Raw genomic sequence first — 13,412 nt, 5'->3', positions numbered from 1 at the left:
CCCCCCCACCAATCAAAACCACAGGAAAAGAAAATGAAATGACTGTCACTCATCAGAAATTAAGCCAGACCTTCAACTTGCTTTGGACAGAAGCAGCTCATCTTCTCCCAGCTATACCCCCTCAGAACCCTCAAGGAGAAACAAAGGTTCCAGTGAAAGAGGCTGTTTGTTTCTCACCTTGAGGCATAAGTTTCATATTTTGGTCACAAGCTCTTTAGAGTATTTGAAGAAACAACTCTCTTTTCTTCAGGCTTGGAACCATATCACTAGAAACCCTCTGAGTCTTAGAGAACATACAAGTTGGAGATTCCATGCATACCCATCTCCTTCCCCTTCCCTCATGACAAATTCTTGCAGCAAGAAATGGACTCAATTCTAAGTATTAGAGCAATAGAAATTTTCTTTTGAATCCAATGGGAAGGGATTCTACTTAAATTATTTTCTAAACCCAGTGAAAGAGATGCTCAGTTCTGGACTTGCTCAGTGTGTTCATCCTCTGATTCAAGTTCAGGAGGATAAATATTAGGGCTGTGTGAAACGGCACCATACCATTTTGACGGTTCCATGGAACAGTGTTTTGTTTCAAATTTCATTTAGATTCGAAACAGCTATTCTGTTTTGCTTCGTTCAAACAGTGAGGCTGTTCTGACACTGTTTTGACATTTTGCCCATTAGCTATAATGGGGAAATTCGAAACAGCCTCTCATCTGGCAGGCGGATCGGGGCTGTGGGCCCCCAATCTGCCTGCCAGATGAGGGAGGGAAGCGGGTGCTGCCGCCTGGGACTGGCGAAGGGAACTGAGCCCAGTTGGTCAGTTCCCCTCCCTAGCGCTAGATCGGGCTGGGGATGGGAAGTCAGCCCAGCTGGGTTGAGTTCATAACCCCAGCCCCAATGGTCATGCTGGGATTGGCAACTCAGGCCAGCTGGGCTGACTTCCCAGCCCCAGCCCAATTGTAGGGCTGGGGAGGGGAACTGAATGATCGGGCTCAGTTTCTTTCCCCAGGCCAATCACATTGTTTGATCAGCTTCCTGCAGCCCGGCAGTGGGAGACGGGGAGAGCCAAGGCTGTACTCCTGGCTGCTGCTGGGAGCGCAGCCCTGGTTCTCCCATCTCCCACCACCTCACTGCTGACTTTGAAACTTTAAACATTTCGAAACTTTTGAAATATTTTTACTAACCTCGTTTTGTTTTGAGGCTATTTCAAAGCCCTTTGTTTCAATTCCTTTTCGCTGTTTTGAACTCGAAATGAGTTGAAACAGTGTCAAATCGAAACCGCCAGTGAAATTTCGCACAGCCCTAGTAAATATAGCATTTAAGCCAGTCAGAGAGCACATTTAAAAATGCCCAACTAAACATTTGTCTGCTGGGAGGGAGTAGTCAGCTAGATCCGACTGCTCACGTAGGTTCCTAGCTGAGATACAGGACCTCCACCTAACCCAGGAGGTGCACAGTCCCACCAGGGGAAATGCCTTGCTGGACCTGGCCCTGGCCACAGGCGATGACTTGGTGAGGGGACTGCGAGTTCTCAACCTTCTGGGCGATAGTGATCATCACCTACTGGAATTCACCATCCAGCACAGGGTGTCAAAGGCCTGCAGCAAGGCAGCAGCCCTTGGCTTCAGGAGGGCCAATTTCAATGAGTTAAGGAGATTAGTTGGGGAGGCACTGAGATCTCGGAGGGTAGAGGAGTCCAAGACAAATGGTTGTTCCTTAAGGAGATTATCCTCCAAGCCCAAAGGGTGACAGTTCCAACGCGAGTCAAAGGGGGCAAGAGTGCTCAAAAGCCTGCATTGCTCAACAAAGGCATTCAGCAACGTCTGAAAGCTAAAAAGGAGGTGTACACCCAATGGAAGGGAGGGGCCATAACCAAGGAGGATTATACCTCCATTGCTTGAGACTGTAGGGGGGCTGTTAGGGAGGCTAAGGCAGAGACAGAACTAAGACTAGCAACCAGGATCAAAGATAAAAAGAAATCCTTTTTTAAATACATAGGGAGTAAAAAGAAAGCACGGGGTAACGTGGAGTCCCTGCAGGACACGCTTGGCAATCTGGTGGTTGCACCAGACGATAAAGCTGACCTCTTTAACAAATTCTTTGCCTCCATTTTTCTGAGCAGGGAACGGGACATCCACCCCACCGGGATTCCAGACTCGGGAAAGGCACAGCCAGGCCTAGGGTCAGAGATGACCTAGTTAGGGAACTTCTGGTGGGGCTGCACGTGTTCAAATCAGCAGGTCCAGATGATCTCCACCCCAGGGTGTTGAGGGAATTGGCAGAGGTCATTGAAGGACCCCTGGCATGGCTTTATGAGCACTCATGGTGCTCTGGTGTGGTACCAGAGGACTGGAAAAGGGCCAATGTGGTCCCCATTTTCAAAAAGGGGAGGAAGGAGGACCCTGGAAACTATAGGCCCGTTAGACTTACCTTGGCTCCCAGGGAAGCTCAGTGAGCGAATTTCCCCATCCCCAAGAAGCAGAGGCAGGCCACCCTGGACCAGTGGCGGAAAGGCACAGACAAAGGGGAGTGCATTCCCAACGCGAGCGAGATCACCTAGAGCATTGGGGAGATGCTTGCTCTGGATGGCCAGACCTTCTCCTTTGTTGAGCATCCAGGGTTCAGGTGGCTTATGGTGCTCGTGGCCCCATCCTACTGTTGAGCCCCAGCTCAAGTCTGGGATCGTGCCCGGTATGCAAAAGCCAATAAAGATACCAGGGGTGAAAGTATAAAGAAAATTTTTTGCTAGCAATACAAGGTGCAAGCGGAATAATTTCACGTAACAAGCACACAGAGTCTTAATTATGAGCATCTTTTATACAGGAGTATTGGACCTTCATAAGCATTCTTGTTTGCTAATTGGTTATAAGGGAGTGACGCAAGGAGTTCTTTACTGAGCATGTCTCTATACCTGTGTTTTAGCTATGTATCTCATTTCCATACATGTATGTTTCATTAGTATACTTTCTCCCAACCTAGGTGGGCACGCTAGAAGGGAGGACAGGCTACAACTAGATCTGGACAGGTTACAGGGGTGGGCGGATGAGAATAGGATGGGATTCAGTAATGACAAGTGCAAGGTGCTGCACCTAGGGAGGAAGAACCAGCAGCATACCTATAGGCTGGGGAACTCCCTTCTCATCGGCACAGAGGCAGAAAAGGATCTTGGAGTCATTACTGATTCCAAGATGGACATGGACCGCCAATGCGAGGACACGGTCAGTAAGGCTAACCGCATCTTGTCATGCATCCACAAGTGCGTCACGAGCAGGTCCAAGGAGGTGATCCTCCCCCTTTATGCGACATTGGTCAGGCCGCAGTTGGAGTACTGTGTCCAGTTCTGGGCGCCGCACTTCAGGAGGGATGTGGACAGCATTGACAGGGTCCACAGGAGGGCCACTCGCATGGTCCAGGGGGCAGCAGGAGGGCAGGCCCTATGAGGAGAGGCTACGGGACCTGAATCTGTTTAGCCTTCACAAGAGAATGCTGAGAGGGGATCTGGTGGCCGTCTGTAAACTTACCGGGGGGGCCAGTGGGGAACGGGAGAGTCCCTGTTCCCCCAAGCACTGCCAGGAGTAACTAGGAATAACGGCCACAAGTTGACTGAGAGTAGGTTCAGGCTAGACATCAGGAAGAACTACTTCACAGTCAAGGTGGCTAGAACCTGGAACCAACTTCCAAGGGAAGTGGTGCTCGCTCCTACCCTGGGGGTCTTGAAAAGGCTAGATAATCACCTAGCCGGGGTCATTTGACCCCAGCATTCTTTCCTGTCCGTGGCAGGGGGTCGGATTTGATGATCTACTCATGTCCCTTCTGACCCTACCAACTATGAAACTATTTACTTCTACACTGCCAGATACAATTACTACGGGGAGCTAGAAAAATATATAAATGAGATTCAAATCACAATATAGTGGGTTGTATCTTCTTTCTCCAGCTTTTTTAAGTGGCTGCTACCATCTAGCTTGGGAGCGAGCAGTTGTTTCAGCTGGAGGGCCACTTAACAAGTTTTGGTAGTATGGGTAGTACTAATAAAAATTGAAAATTAAACTACATCTCTCTCTCCCTTTCCCCTGATATACATGTCACTAAATGTCTGCTAGTGGTCAGTGGTGAAGCTGCCATTGCCTTCTTTTCCAAATTAACCCTAATGCTGTCTATTTGTTAGGCACCACAGGGACTTTATGGTGTGGTAGTAGATAGAAGGCAATCTGGCATCAAAGCAGGTGCTGGCAGTAGTATAACTGAAGGGCAGGAGAGGATTGGCCAGGGCAGCAGCCCCCGGTGCTCCCTTTGTGGGTGGGGTGATAAAAGCAGCCATTGCCACAGCGGTGGCAGATCATGTCACCCCAGGTGCAGAGCTGCACTGCTATGACTCTGGCTACTTTTCCCTGTTAGCTAACAGCACTTGGAAGTTCCTAAAGTGAAGCTGTTTTCTATGTTTTTTTGCTTCATCTTGCGGGCCAATCAGTCTGGAAAGGCAGGTCTTCCCACCTCATTATTTTCTGTGAAGGAGTATAATCAGATACTGCAGCTTGATCTGGACTGATGGGTCCCCAAGGTTTCTAGGGATTAGGGTGGGTTTTATGCTCAGAAAAATAACATCTGTGTTATCTGGTAGAGTGGAAATAATGCCATTGTAAAAGAACATTGCTAAAAGGCAAACTTTTCTTGCTCTGAAAACTGACATCTCTAGCTTGCCTTGATGGTATTTTTTAAATCAATGCCACAGCTTAGCACAGACATTTATCTATCAGGAGAAAACTATTATCTTGTGACAATATAATATTCGACTGACATTATCTTTTAAGAGAAGTGACATGTCATCTTTAATTCTAAAAGGAAACTTTGTTAGCATTAAGGATTATCACAAATTTGATTTGATTTGTCTCTGCTTTATAGTCGATAAACTTTTACAGGAAATTAATTTGCATTTTCTTCTTGTAGCAAGAAAGAAAATGACTGCTGTAATTAATGTTCTATATTTAAACAATTATTTTAGCCCATTGTCTTTTTTTAAATTTTGTATTATAAATACGTCCAACCTGAGATTCAGTGATGCTAATTTACACTTATACTTTAAAAGAATGTTTAATCTGGTATGTAAATGTAACAATTTGACATACTATTTTTACTTAAAGACATAGACTTCACAGATTTCTTTCTGAAAAATGTTTTGCTGCCTTACTTCAGTTGAAAATAAATCGGTGCCATCTGTTCAACACACATGAGCAAATACATAGCAGACTTATAGATCAACAAACTTGCAATGTAGAATTCTGGAGGGGGTTATACCTTTTTAATTTCAAGCTTCCAGGGAGCTGATAGACTGTAGAGGAATATGAAAATTATTAAAGTTGCCTTTGAACTTTTCTCACAAAAATGTTAAAAATCTCACTATATTCAACCACTGCATGAGAATCTTTACTGCATTCATTAGAAATACAACACACAATTCACAGCCCAGGAAGAGAAGGGTCAAAAGTGGCTGTTTAATCTTAACCTTTCTATGGCTGCTCCATAGTCCCCAGCATAATGTACACTAGGGCTGTGTGAAGCTTCGGTAGCCGATTTGATTCAGAAGAGATTTGGCCTGATTCAGCAGCCAAATTTCTGAATATGAATTGAATTGGGAGACCCATTAAAAGCTCCAAATCAAACTGTAAGCCTCCAAATCGATTTGGAGAGATTCGGTGCCGATTCAGAGATTTGGGCATAGACTATACAGGCAGCAATCCTCGACAGCACTGGACACAGCTGCCTCCAGCTGGTAGGTCTGTTGTGGAGGGGGGAGGGAAGGGCCATGGGGGGGCGGGAAGATCAACACCCCCACAGCGAGGTAGGGGTTGGGGCTGGGGCTGGGATAAGATGCCCAGCCCGGGTGGTGGGGCACAGGAGTTGGGGAGCGGGGCTCCCACCACTGCACACCGTGGCTGGTGGGCATGGGAGTCTCCATTTGCCCTTTTCATTGTTACCAGTCCAGGAGGGCATCAGAGCGGGTGTGTGCCCCTGGATCTGCGCAGGGCAGACTGGGCTGGGCTGCGCTCCGGAAGGCTAATCCCAGCTGCCTGTTGCCAGGCTAGGATCTGCAAGGCGGGTGGAGCCAGGGCTGTGCTCCAGGCAGCTAGCCCCAGCAGCAGCCCAGAGTGCAGCCCTGGATCCACCCACCCCACAGAGCACAGTGGAGTGGGGGTTATGGGGGGGCTGCAGCCACCCTAAAATTCCCCATAGCCCCTGCCGCTGGCTCCTCCCCGATCTGGGTGCATGTGCCCACCCCCGTGCCCTGCTGCTGCTCACCCAGCCAGGGCACGGAAGGGTGAAGCCGCAGCTTGTGCAGGAGGCATGGGAAGGCTGGAGCAACTTCCGCCACTGCACGCTGCTTGTCTGAGGCAGTGCAGCGACACCATCCCATGCCTCTCTGCCCCATCTGGGTAAGTGGTGAGAGGGCATTGCCCCTGTTCCCAGTGCCTTCCACCTGGAACGAGCCATGCCTGCATCGCACACACCCCCTCCCCTATCCCAGCTGGGCAACCAGCAACAGGGCATAGCCCGCACTCCCAGTGCTGCTGCGCCCACATCCTGGACCCCCCCACTCCGACTGGACAAGCTGCAGCAAGGCAGAGCCCCACTCCCAGTGCCTTCTGTTGCCTGTCTGAAGTGCTGACTGGCCCAGCCCACCCCACGCAGATCTGGGGACACACTCTCGGTCCCATACCCTCCTGGACCGGCAGCGTGTGGTGGCGGAAGCCCCCCTCCCTGAGTCCCGTGCCCTCCCGTCCCAGCTGAGCAGCTTGTCCCAGCCCCAATCCCTCCCTCACTGTGGGGTCATTGATCTGCCCCCCCCATGTCCGTCCCCTCCCCCCTGTGTCCACCACAACAGACTTGCCAGCTGGAGGCAGCTGTGTCCAGTGTGGTCGAGGACTGCTGCCTGTTTAGTTTATGGCCAGATCTCTGAATCAGCACCAAATCTTTGGATCCAATTCGGCCAAATCAAATTGGGACGGTGATTCACATCACCAAATCAAATGACCGTCCCTCCAAATTTGCTGAATCTGAATCCGAATCAAATACTTGCCACTTCACACAGGCCTAATGTACACAACTATTGAGCCTGTTGTAGACGAGATCCAGAGCTGTTCCATGGGTGTACATTACCTGGAATCTTCGCAGCATCGCACAATGTAGCCTTGTCCCCAGCATACATACAAACACACAAATACATCAACCTTTTTTCATTTGTGAATCCCTTTGGAAATGTTGAATGGAAGTGCAGGCCCCTTTGAATTGTAAGTATGGGTATTCACATACTGTTGATTGATCATAGTCATCTTTTATGGATGCCCTAAACACAGTCTGCAGACCCTCAGGGGTCTGTGGGCCATAGGTTGAAAACTACTGCCCTAACCAATTAATTGCAATGGAAAGAGGAAATATAAACACTCTGGGATTATGATGTTGTTACTGAATATGTTTAGTTAAGTCATTATTTCAGCACACAGCATCAAATATCTCAGCCTCTGAGACATGCTGCAAGGGCCAAAAAGGAGTTGTGCTAAATGAAAAAGAATTTTAGTGTAAGTATCCTGTGCTGTAGCAGAGTGAACATATGGCTCAATATCAGAATTTAGAGATGAAAAAATCCTTATTAAGTTCGCTGACTATCTCTGCCTGTGCAAGGGTAAGCCTGAGTTACTTTCTAAACCTCAGAATGGGACTATTTAGCCTTGGAAAACATTTAACTAGGAGAAAGAAAACTCTCATTTCAGACCAAGAGTGCTATGCCTGTACAGCTGACTTGTAACGCTGCTATAAGTGATATGCTCCTATAAACTGGTGTCTGTAGTAGTGTATCTCAGAAGGTTAGGGCATTCCTTATAAGTAACATACAATAGCTTGACTGTTACAACTTGGAAAGGGCACTCTGAGATTTTCCACGACTACAGCTGAAGAAGCTAGTGAGTGGAATGTAGGAAAGATAAGTACAAGAAGATTGGAGTTATGTGAGTTCTTAAAGAAGGATAGATATTCCATGCAGTCAGGATCCCAAATTAAAGGTTGCAAAGTTAAGACACTGTTGGAGGTTTAAACCAACAAAGTTTAAATTTGGTGGGTTTTGCAATGGTGAGTTGTGTCATCAGAAGTATATGCCTTATTCAAGGTACATGAGACAAACCCATTGTCAAAGCTAAATAGAGCTATAATAGAAAATTTGTAGTAAACATTGCTCTGCATAAAAAATGAGCATTGAGTCCATTTCTGAGAACAGACAAAGCAAAACACCTTGGGATGTGGTGAGGCCATGAGAACTGAGGGACACTGATCCATATAAAGAATATCACATGAATCAAGTTTAAGAGACTGAAGGAATTTTAAATACCTTAGATCAATGGTTGCTGATGACAGCATCCTCCTCAGTGATCCACAACAATGCACCACAGCTGCTTGATGCAAATGTCAATAAAATTTAAAAATAAAGTGTACATGTCAGCAATTCACACCATCCTAATGTGCAGAATAGAAGATTGATCAGCCCTAAGGAAAGTTACTATGCTCTCCACCAAGGAAATTAAGATGGTGAGGTAGTCAAGTGGTCAGATACTCCATGACAGAAAATGAAATGAGGCCGTGAAGGACTTAATTTAGCCGGCTCCAGGCAAAGAAAGTGAGGAAGACTGGACTATGTTTGTATCACCATATCCTGCAAAGACTTGAGGACTTGTGTTCATAGGATGGTTCTTGCCACGAAAGTGCAACAAAGCAAACCAGGGTAGAAATTATGGATCCAGTAATTAGACAGAACATCAGTGATCTTCAGAAAGGTCAGTTTAGATGACTGTCCAGCATGTGATTGAAGTTATGGCAAAAGGCTATAGCAATTACTGATGCTGAGCAAGAAAACACAACAAAAACAGTCAGTCAGTTGTCAAAATCTTGGATGCTCTTTGTCATCAATCTGCTTTCCATGTTGTTTGCCAGGGTGTTTGAAAGAAATGTTTAGCATGGATTCAGGTATATCTTATATATTGGTACTGGAATGCCATTACAAAAAGAAAAGGAAGGCAGATGAAATGGAATAGAATCCTTTCATTCTCCTTACTAGGCCATAGAGTCACCATCAAACATAATCCCAAAGTTCTTCAGAAACTCAACAGTGGTCAGAATATTTGGAATTAATGTATTTGACAAAGGCATTATCATCTCCTCTTAGTCTCTGAAAGCTTTTCATATGCTGTAGGGGAGAGCATAACTACATGTTTATAGAGCCTTGCCAGAACTGTTTTTTGTGGTTGCCAAACATATTCAGAATCAGTGCCAGTGTGCTGTTAGCTCTATTGCCATGTTGTCATCCCTGGTACAGGGTTTTTCCTAATTTTTTTGAGAGACGACTGTACAGGACATGTATTTGATAACAGCAGGTATTCATTCTCCAGTTATGTTGGGGTACACCCCCAACACTGCATTGTTCCTCTTTATGATGTGTTTGAAAATAATTTGCTGTTTTAATTCTGCTCCTGGTGAAATAAATTGGATTTTAGCTATTAACATCTTTGAGACCAGGATTGGGACCAGAAGGAAATATTTCATCTCATTTTCCTTTTATTGTATGTTCTGCTTTATTGATATATATCAGCTTGTCTTTTAAAAGTCATTTCAGTGCAAAAATGTGATTTATTTCTGAAGTATCTGCAAAAACTCTGTTGCACAGTAAACTGTAAGTAAACCAGAAAATGAGGAGCATGACATTCTCCCAGGCTGTACAACAGAACTGTATGCAAGTTGTAATGCTTTGACATTCTTTTTCTGATTTTTTAGAAATAATCAAACAGGTCTTCATGCAGAAGAAGAAGCTCTCGTTATAATCAGTGCTCTGAAAGAAACCAATTTACCCAAGTTTCTCACAGAAGATGTCCCACTGTTTGAGAATATTATGACTGATCTGTTTCCAGAAATTGTGGTTCCAAATACAAATACTAGCAGACTAGAGGTAATGAAATAGATAGGACTTCTCTAGGACTGTGATTGATAGTTTTAATGTCACATTTTACTTGGTAAAGAAAGAAATTTTTATAAACTTTTAATAGTTTAAAAGTTCTCAGACTTTTTTCTAAGGAAGAAACATGGCATGCAATAAATCAAAGTGATTGAGAGAGTTAGTGGAGGAGAATTCCCCAATAGTTGGAGAAATAACGTGGTTTTCTTTGTGATACTAACCACATCATGTTTTTCTTTGTGATGCTAAGCATAAGCCAGCTAACTCAGATGAGTCTTTGCAATGGACCACCACACTTCTGTGAGTCATGGATGTAGCTGCAGGTGCAGAAAGAGGCCACAAATAGTCCATAAGGCAACAGATGCTATGAGACGCATGGGACCAGTAGGGCCCCAGCATAGAGTCTAAGGGGCAAGACTGAGCTCACTCTGCGGCACTGGAGATAGCATCCCAAAACCTAACAAATAACATAGATTCATAGATTGTAGAGTCGGAAGGGACCACAATGGATCATTGTGTCCAACCCCCTGCCCCTGACAGGAAAGAGGACTGAGGTCAGATGACCCCAGCCAGGTGACTGTCTAGCCTCTTCTTGAAGACGTCCAAGCTAGATGATAGCACCACCTCTCTTGGAAGCCCATTCCAGATCCTAGCCATGCTTACTGTGAAAAATGGCTTCCTAATATCTAACCTAAATCCACTCTCAACTAGTTTACACCCATTATTCCTAGTCACAAGGCATGGCAGGTAAGGTAGAAAGGGTATTCCATGAAGCTGGAGTGGGGACAGTGGTCAAGTGGCCACCAGGGGCATCACAGCCACCCCTGGGACTTGAGCTTGTCACAGTGCTATAAAGTTTTTTATGTCCTTAGTGGTATAGCATTTCCAGTCTACTGGGTGGTAGTAACACCCAGAAGCTGGCTAGCCTGTCCCTACTCCAGCTCTTCCAAACTAGTGCCCTGGGTCTCACCTGCCACACCTTGTTGGAACAACCAGTTATATGGGAGGTGTCCTGAGCATGAGATTGGGGTTTGTTTTGGGTCTCTTGACTCCATTCTCCTGTACTTGTCTAGACCTCAACCCTCTTGGTTAGGGCCTACTTGCCCTAGCTGCTAGGGCTGGGCAAACTTTGGTTGCTGATTCTATTCGGAGGAGGTTCGACCTGATTCAGCAGCCGAATCTTTGAATCCAAAACAAATCGGGAGACCAATAAAAAGGTATGAATTGATTCAAAGCCTCCAAATCAATTTGGAAAAGATTTGGAGATTTGGGCAGTCCTCGTTTGCCACCACAGGGAGCTGGACACGGACTCTGTGCCAGTAGGTAGGGAGTGTGGGGGCTGGGGGAGATGAAGGGGACCATGGGGGGGGACCCCCACCAGGTCTCACCCCTGCCTGTTCCCCCAGCCCCCCAACCCCCGCCTGCTCTCCCAGCTCCATCAGTGGCTGCCCCGCTTGGCCTCAGCATCCAGCATTTAAAAAAAAAGCCCTGCACTCACCAGCTGCTGCAGTGGCCATCAGGGCTCCTGGCAGAGCCCCCCCCATGCAGTGCAGGACAGTGGGGGGCAGCAGGGATCGCCCCCCCTGCCTGGCAGGAGCCAGTGAATGCAGTGCTTTTATTTATTTTTAAGTGCTGGAATGCTGGGGCCAGGTGGGGCAGCCATTTACGGGGCTGGGAGAGTGGGCAGGGAATGGGGCCTTTTCAATTTGGAGATTCAGCTGATTCAGCGGCAGCCGAATCTCCAAATCAGATTCGGACAGATCGATTCAGGACAGTGATTTGAATCCCCAAATCAAATCACTGTTCCCTGAATTGGCCGAATCCAAAGCGAATACTAGCTGCTTTGTACAGGCCTACTAGCTGCTACCCTCAGGCCTATCCCACTGGTTCCAGCCTTGGCTTCTTGGCAGCAGTGGCATGGCTGGGAATTAAGCCCCACAGTTGGGGCTTGGTGCCCCTCCTGTTCAGCCTTGGGGGGTTAAATTCCCTCTCTTTCTTCCTTTCTCCCTCTCTTTGGCCCTCTTGCCTACAAGAGCCAATCTTGCAGGGTACTTTAAGATGCCTGCAATGCAACTTCCACTTCCCTTCACAGCCATTCCCAGTCCTCCCATCAAACTGAACCTGAAATGCCAGCAACTACTTCAAAATAAAATCCCACCCCTCTAAACACTGAGCACCAAAACTAACAAACTCAAATCCTTTTCCTTTCTCAGTCCTGTGGTAGGAAAACCAGAGAAAGAAAAAAAAAAAAAAAACCCTCTCTGTCCTTACCCACCAGGGCTTCTTTATTGCTTCTGGTCACCACCGTGGTCTTGGGAGTCCTGCCTTCTCCCCAGCCAGGGCTAGAATGTCTCTCCAGCCTGAGGGCAAGACTATGTATTCTCCTGAGCCTCTCCCCTTCCAGTCAGCCTGACCCATTATCTGATCTGAGCACAGGGATTGCTCATTAGACTCAGCCCTGCCAGCTGCCTTTCCTTCCTGGAGTTCCCTTGTCTCTGGGTGTGTCTACACAAGATGCTACATCACCATAGCGATGAGCTACATTGCCATAGCTTGTTGCTATGGGGACATAGCATCAGCAGCACAAACTGTGATGCCAATGCTACTGCACAGTAATGTGGGGGGAAAAAACATGCGGCACCAGGACTGCATAGTAACACCAGTTACTGTGCAATCTGGCACACGTGTAGGTGCACCCTCTGTGCCACAAAGACCCTGCTCTTATAGGGGCCTTGCCAGTCCTGCTGGCCCTCTCGTCTTCCCTCAGTAACATGGCAAGAGTTCCCTTTAACACAAACCCCTTACCTTTTTCCTTGTCCAGGGGGTGCGTTGTCTTCTGCATCTTCTTTTCTTCATGTTTTCATAAGAAGAAGTCAGCATTCACATTTTATATCCCAGGGTGGTACTCCATTAAAAAACAATAGGGTTGTAAACTAAAGGACCACCTCATGAGCCTCATGTTGTCTGTTTTCCTTTCACTGTAGCAAGTGTGAAGGAGCATTTTTTGTGATTATGGTGAACTGCCAGCTTAACAGATAATACCAGAACATCTCTACAACCCCCTTAATGGCAAGATATTATTTCTTGATGGTGGAATGTTTTTTTTCTTGTGAATGTAGTTTCCTACTTATAGGATATTCAGTTCCCTCTCTTCTTTGAGGTAACATCACCCCAGTGCCATGTTTGATGTATTCGTCTATACAATAAACTGCCAATCAAAATCAGATGTTTGCAACACCAGGGAATGGCATAAGGGTTCCCTGGCCTCTTGGAAGGTCTGATCAGCTTCTGTAATACTTTGATAATCCCTTGAAAGCTTGAAGTTGCCTTTTCATTGAAGGTTGTGGTTAGGTCCACAAGGCCACCACTTTGCCCATAAATGGGCATATCTGGTCATGGTCCCCTTGGAATACAAGGTGTTGGGTCT

At 46.6% G+C, this 13,412-nt stretch overlaps 1 protein-coding gene across 1 annotated transcript in view; it reads left to right on the top strand.

Annotated features, from left to right (window-relative positions):
• The window catches only part of LOC106722754 (dynein heavy chain 6, axonemal-like), a gene marked incomplete at its 3' end in the record, with an annotated part of 89,220 nt that overhangs the window by 70,194 nt on the left and 5,614 nt on the right, over positions 1-13,412 (top strand). Inside the window, exon 14 of the mRNA XM_014524540.2 lies at positions 9,808-9,979. Within this exon, the coding sequence (XP_014380026.2) occupies positions 9,808-9,979 (172 nt within the window). The remainder of the gene's footprint in view (positions 1-9,807; positions 9,980-13,412) is intronic.

This window comes from Alligator sinensis, unplaced genomic scaffold (assembly GCF_000455745.1).
Source record: "Alligator sinensis unplaced genomic scaffold, ASM45574v1 scaffold753_1, whole genome shotgun sequence".
Lineage (NCBI taxonomy): Eukaryota > Metazoa > Chordata > Crocodylia > Alligatoridae > Alligator > Alligator sinensis.
The sequence above is the reverse complement of the archived record's forward strand: the minus strand, read 5'-3'. Positions and strand labels throughout refer to the sequence as shown.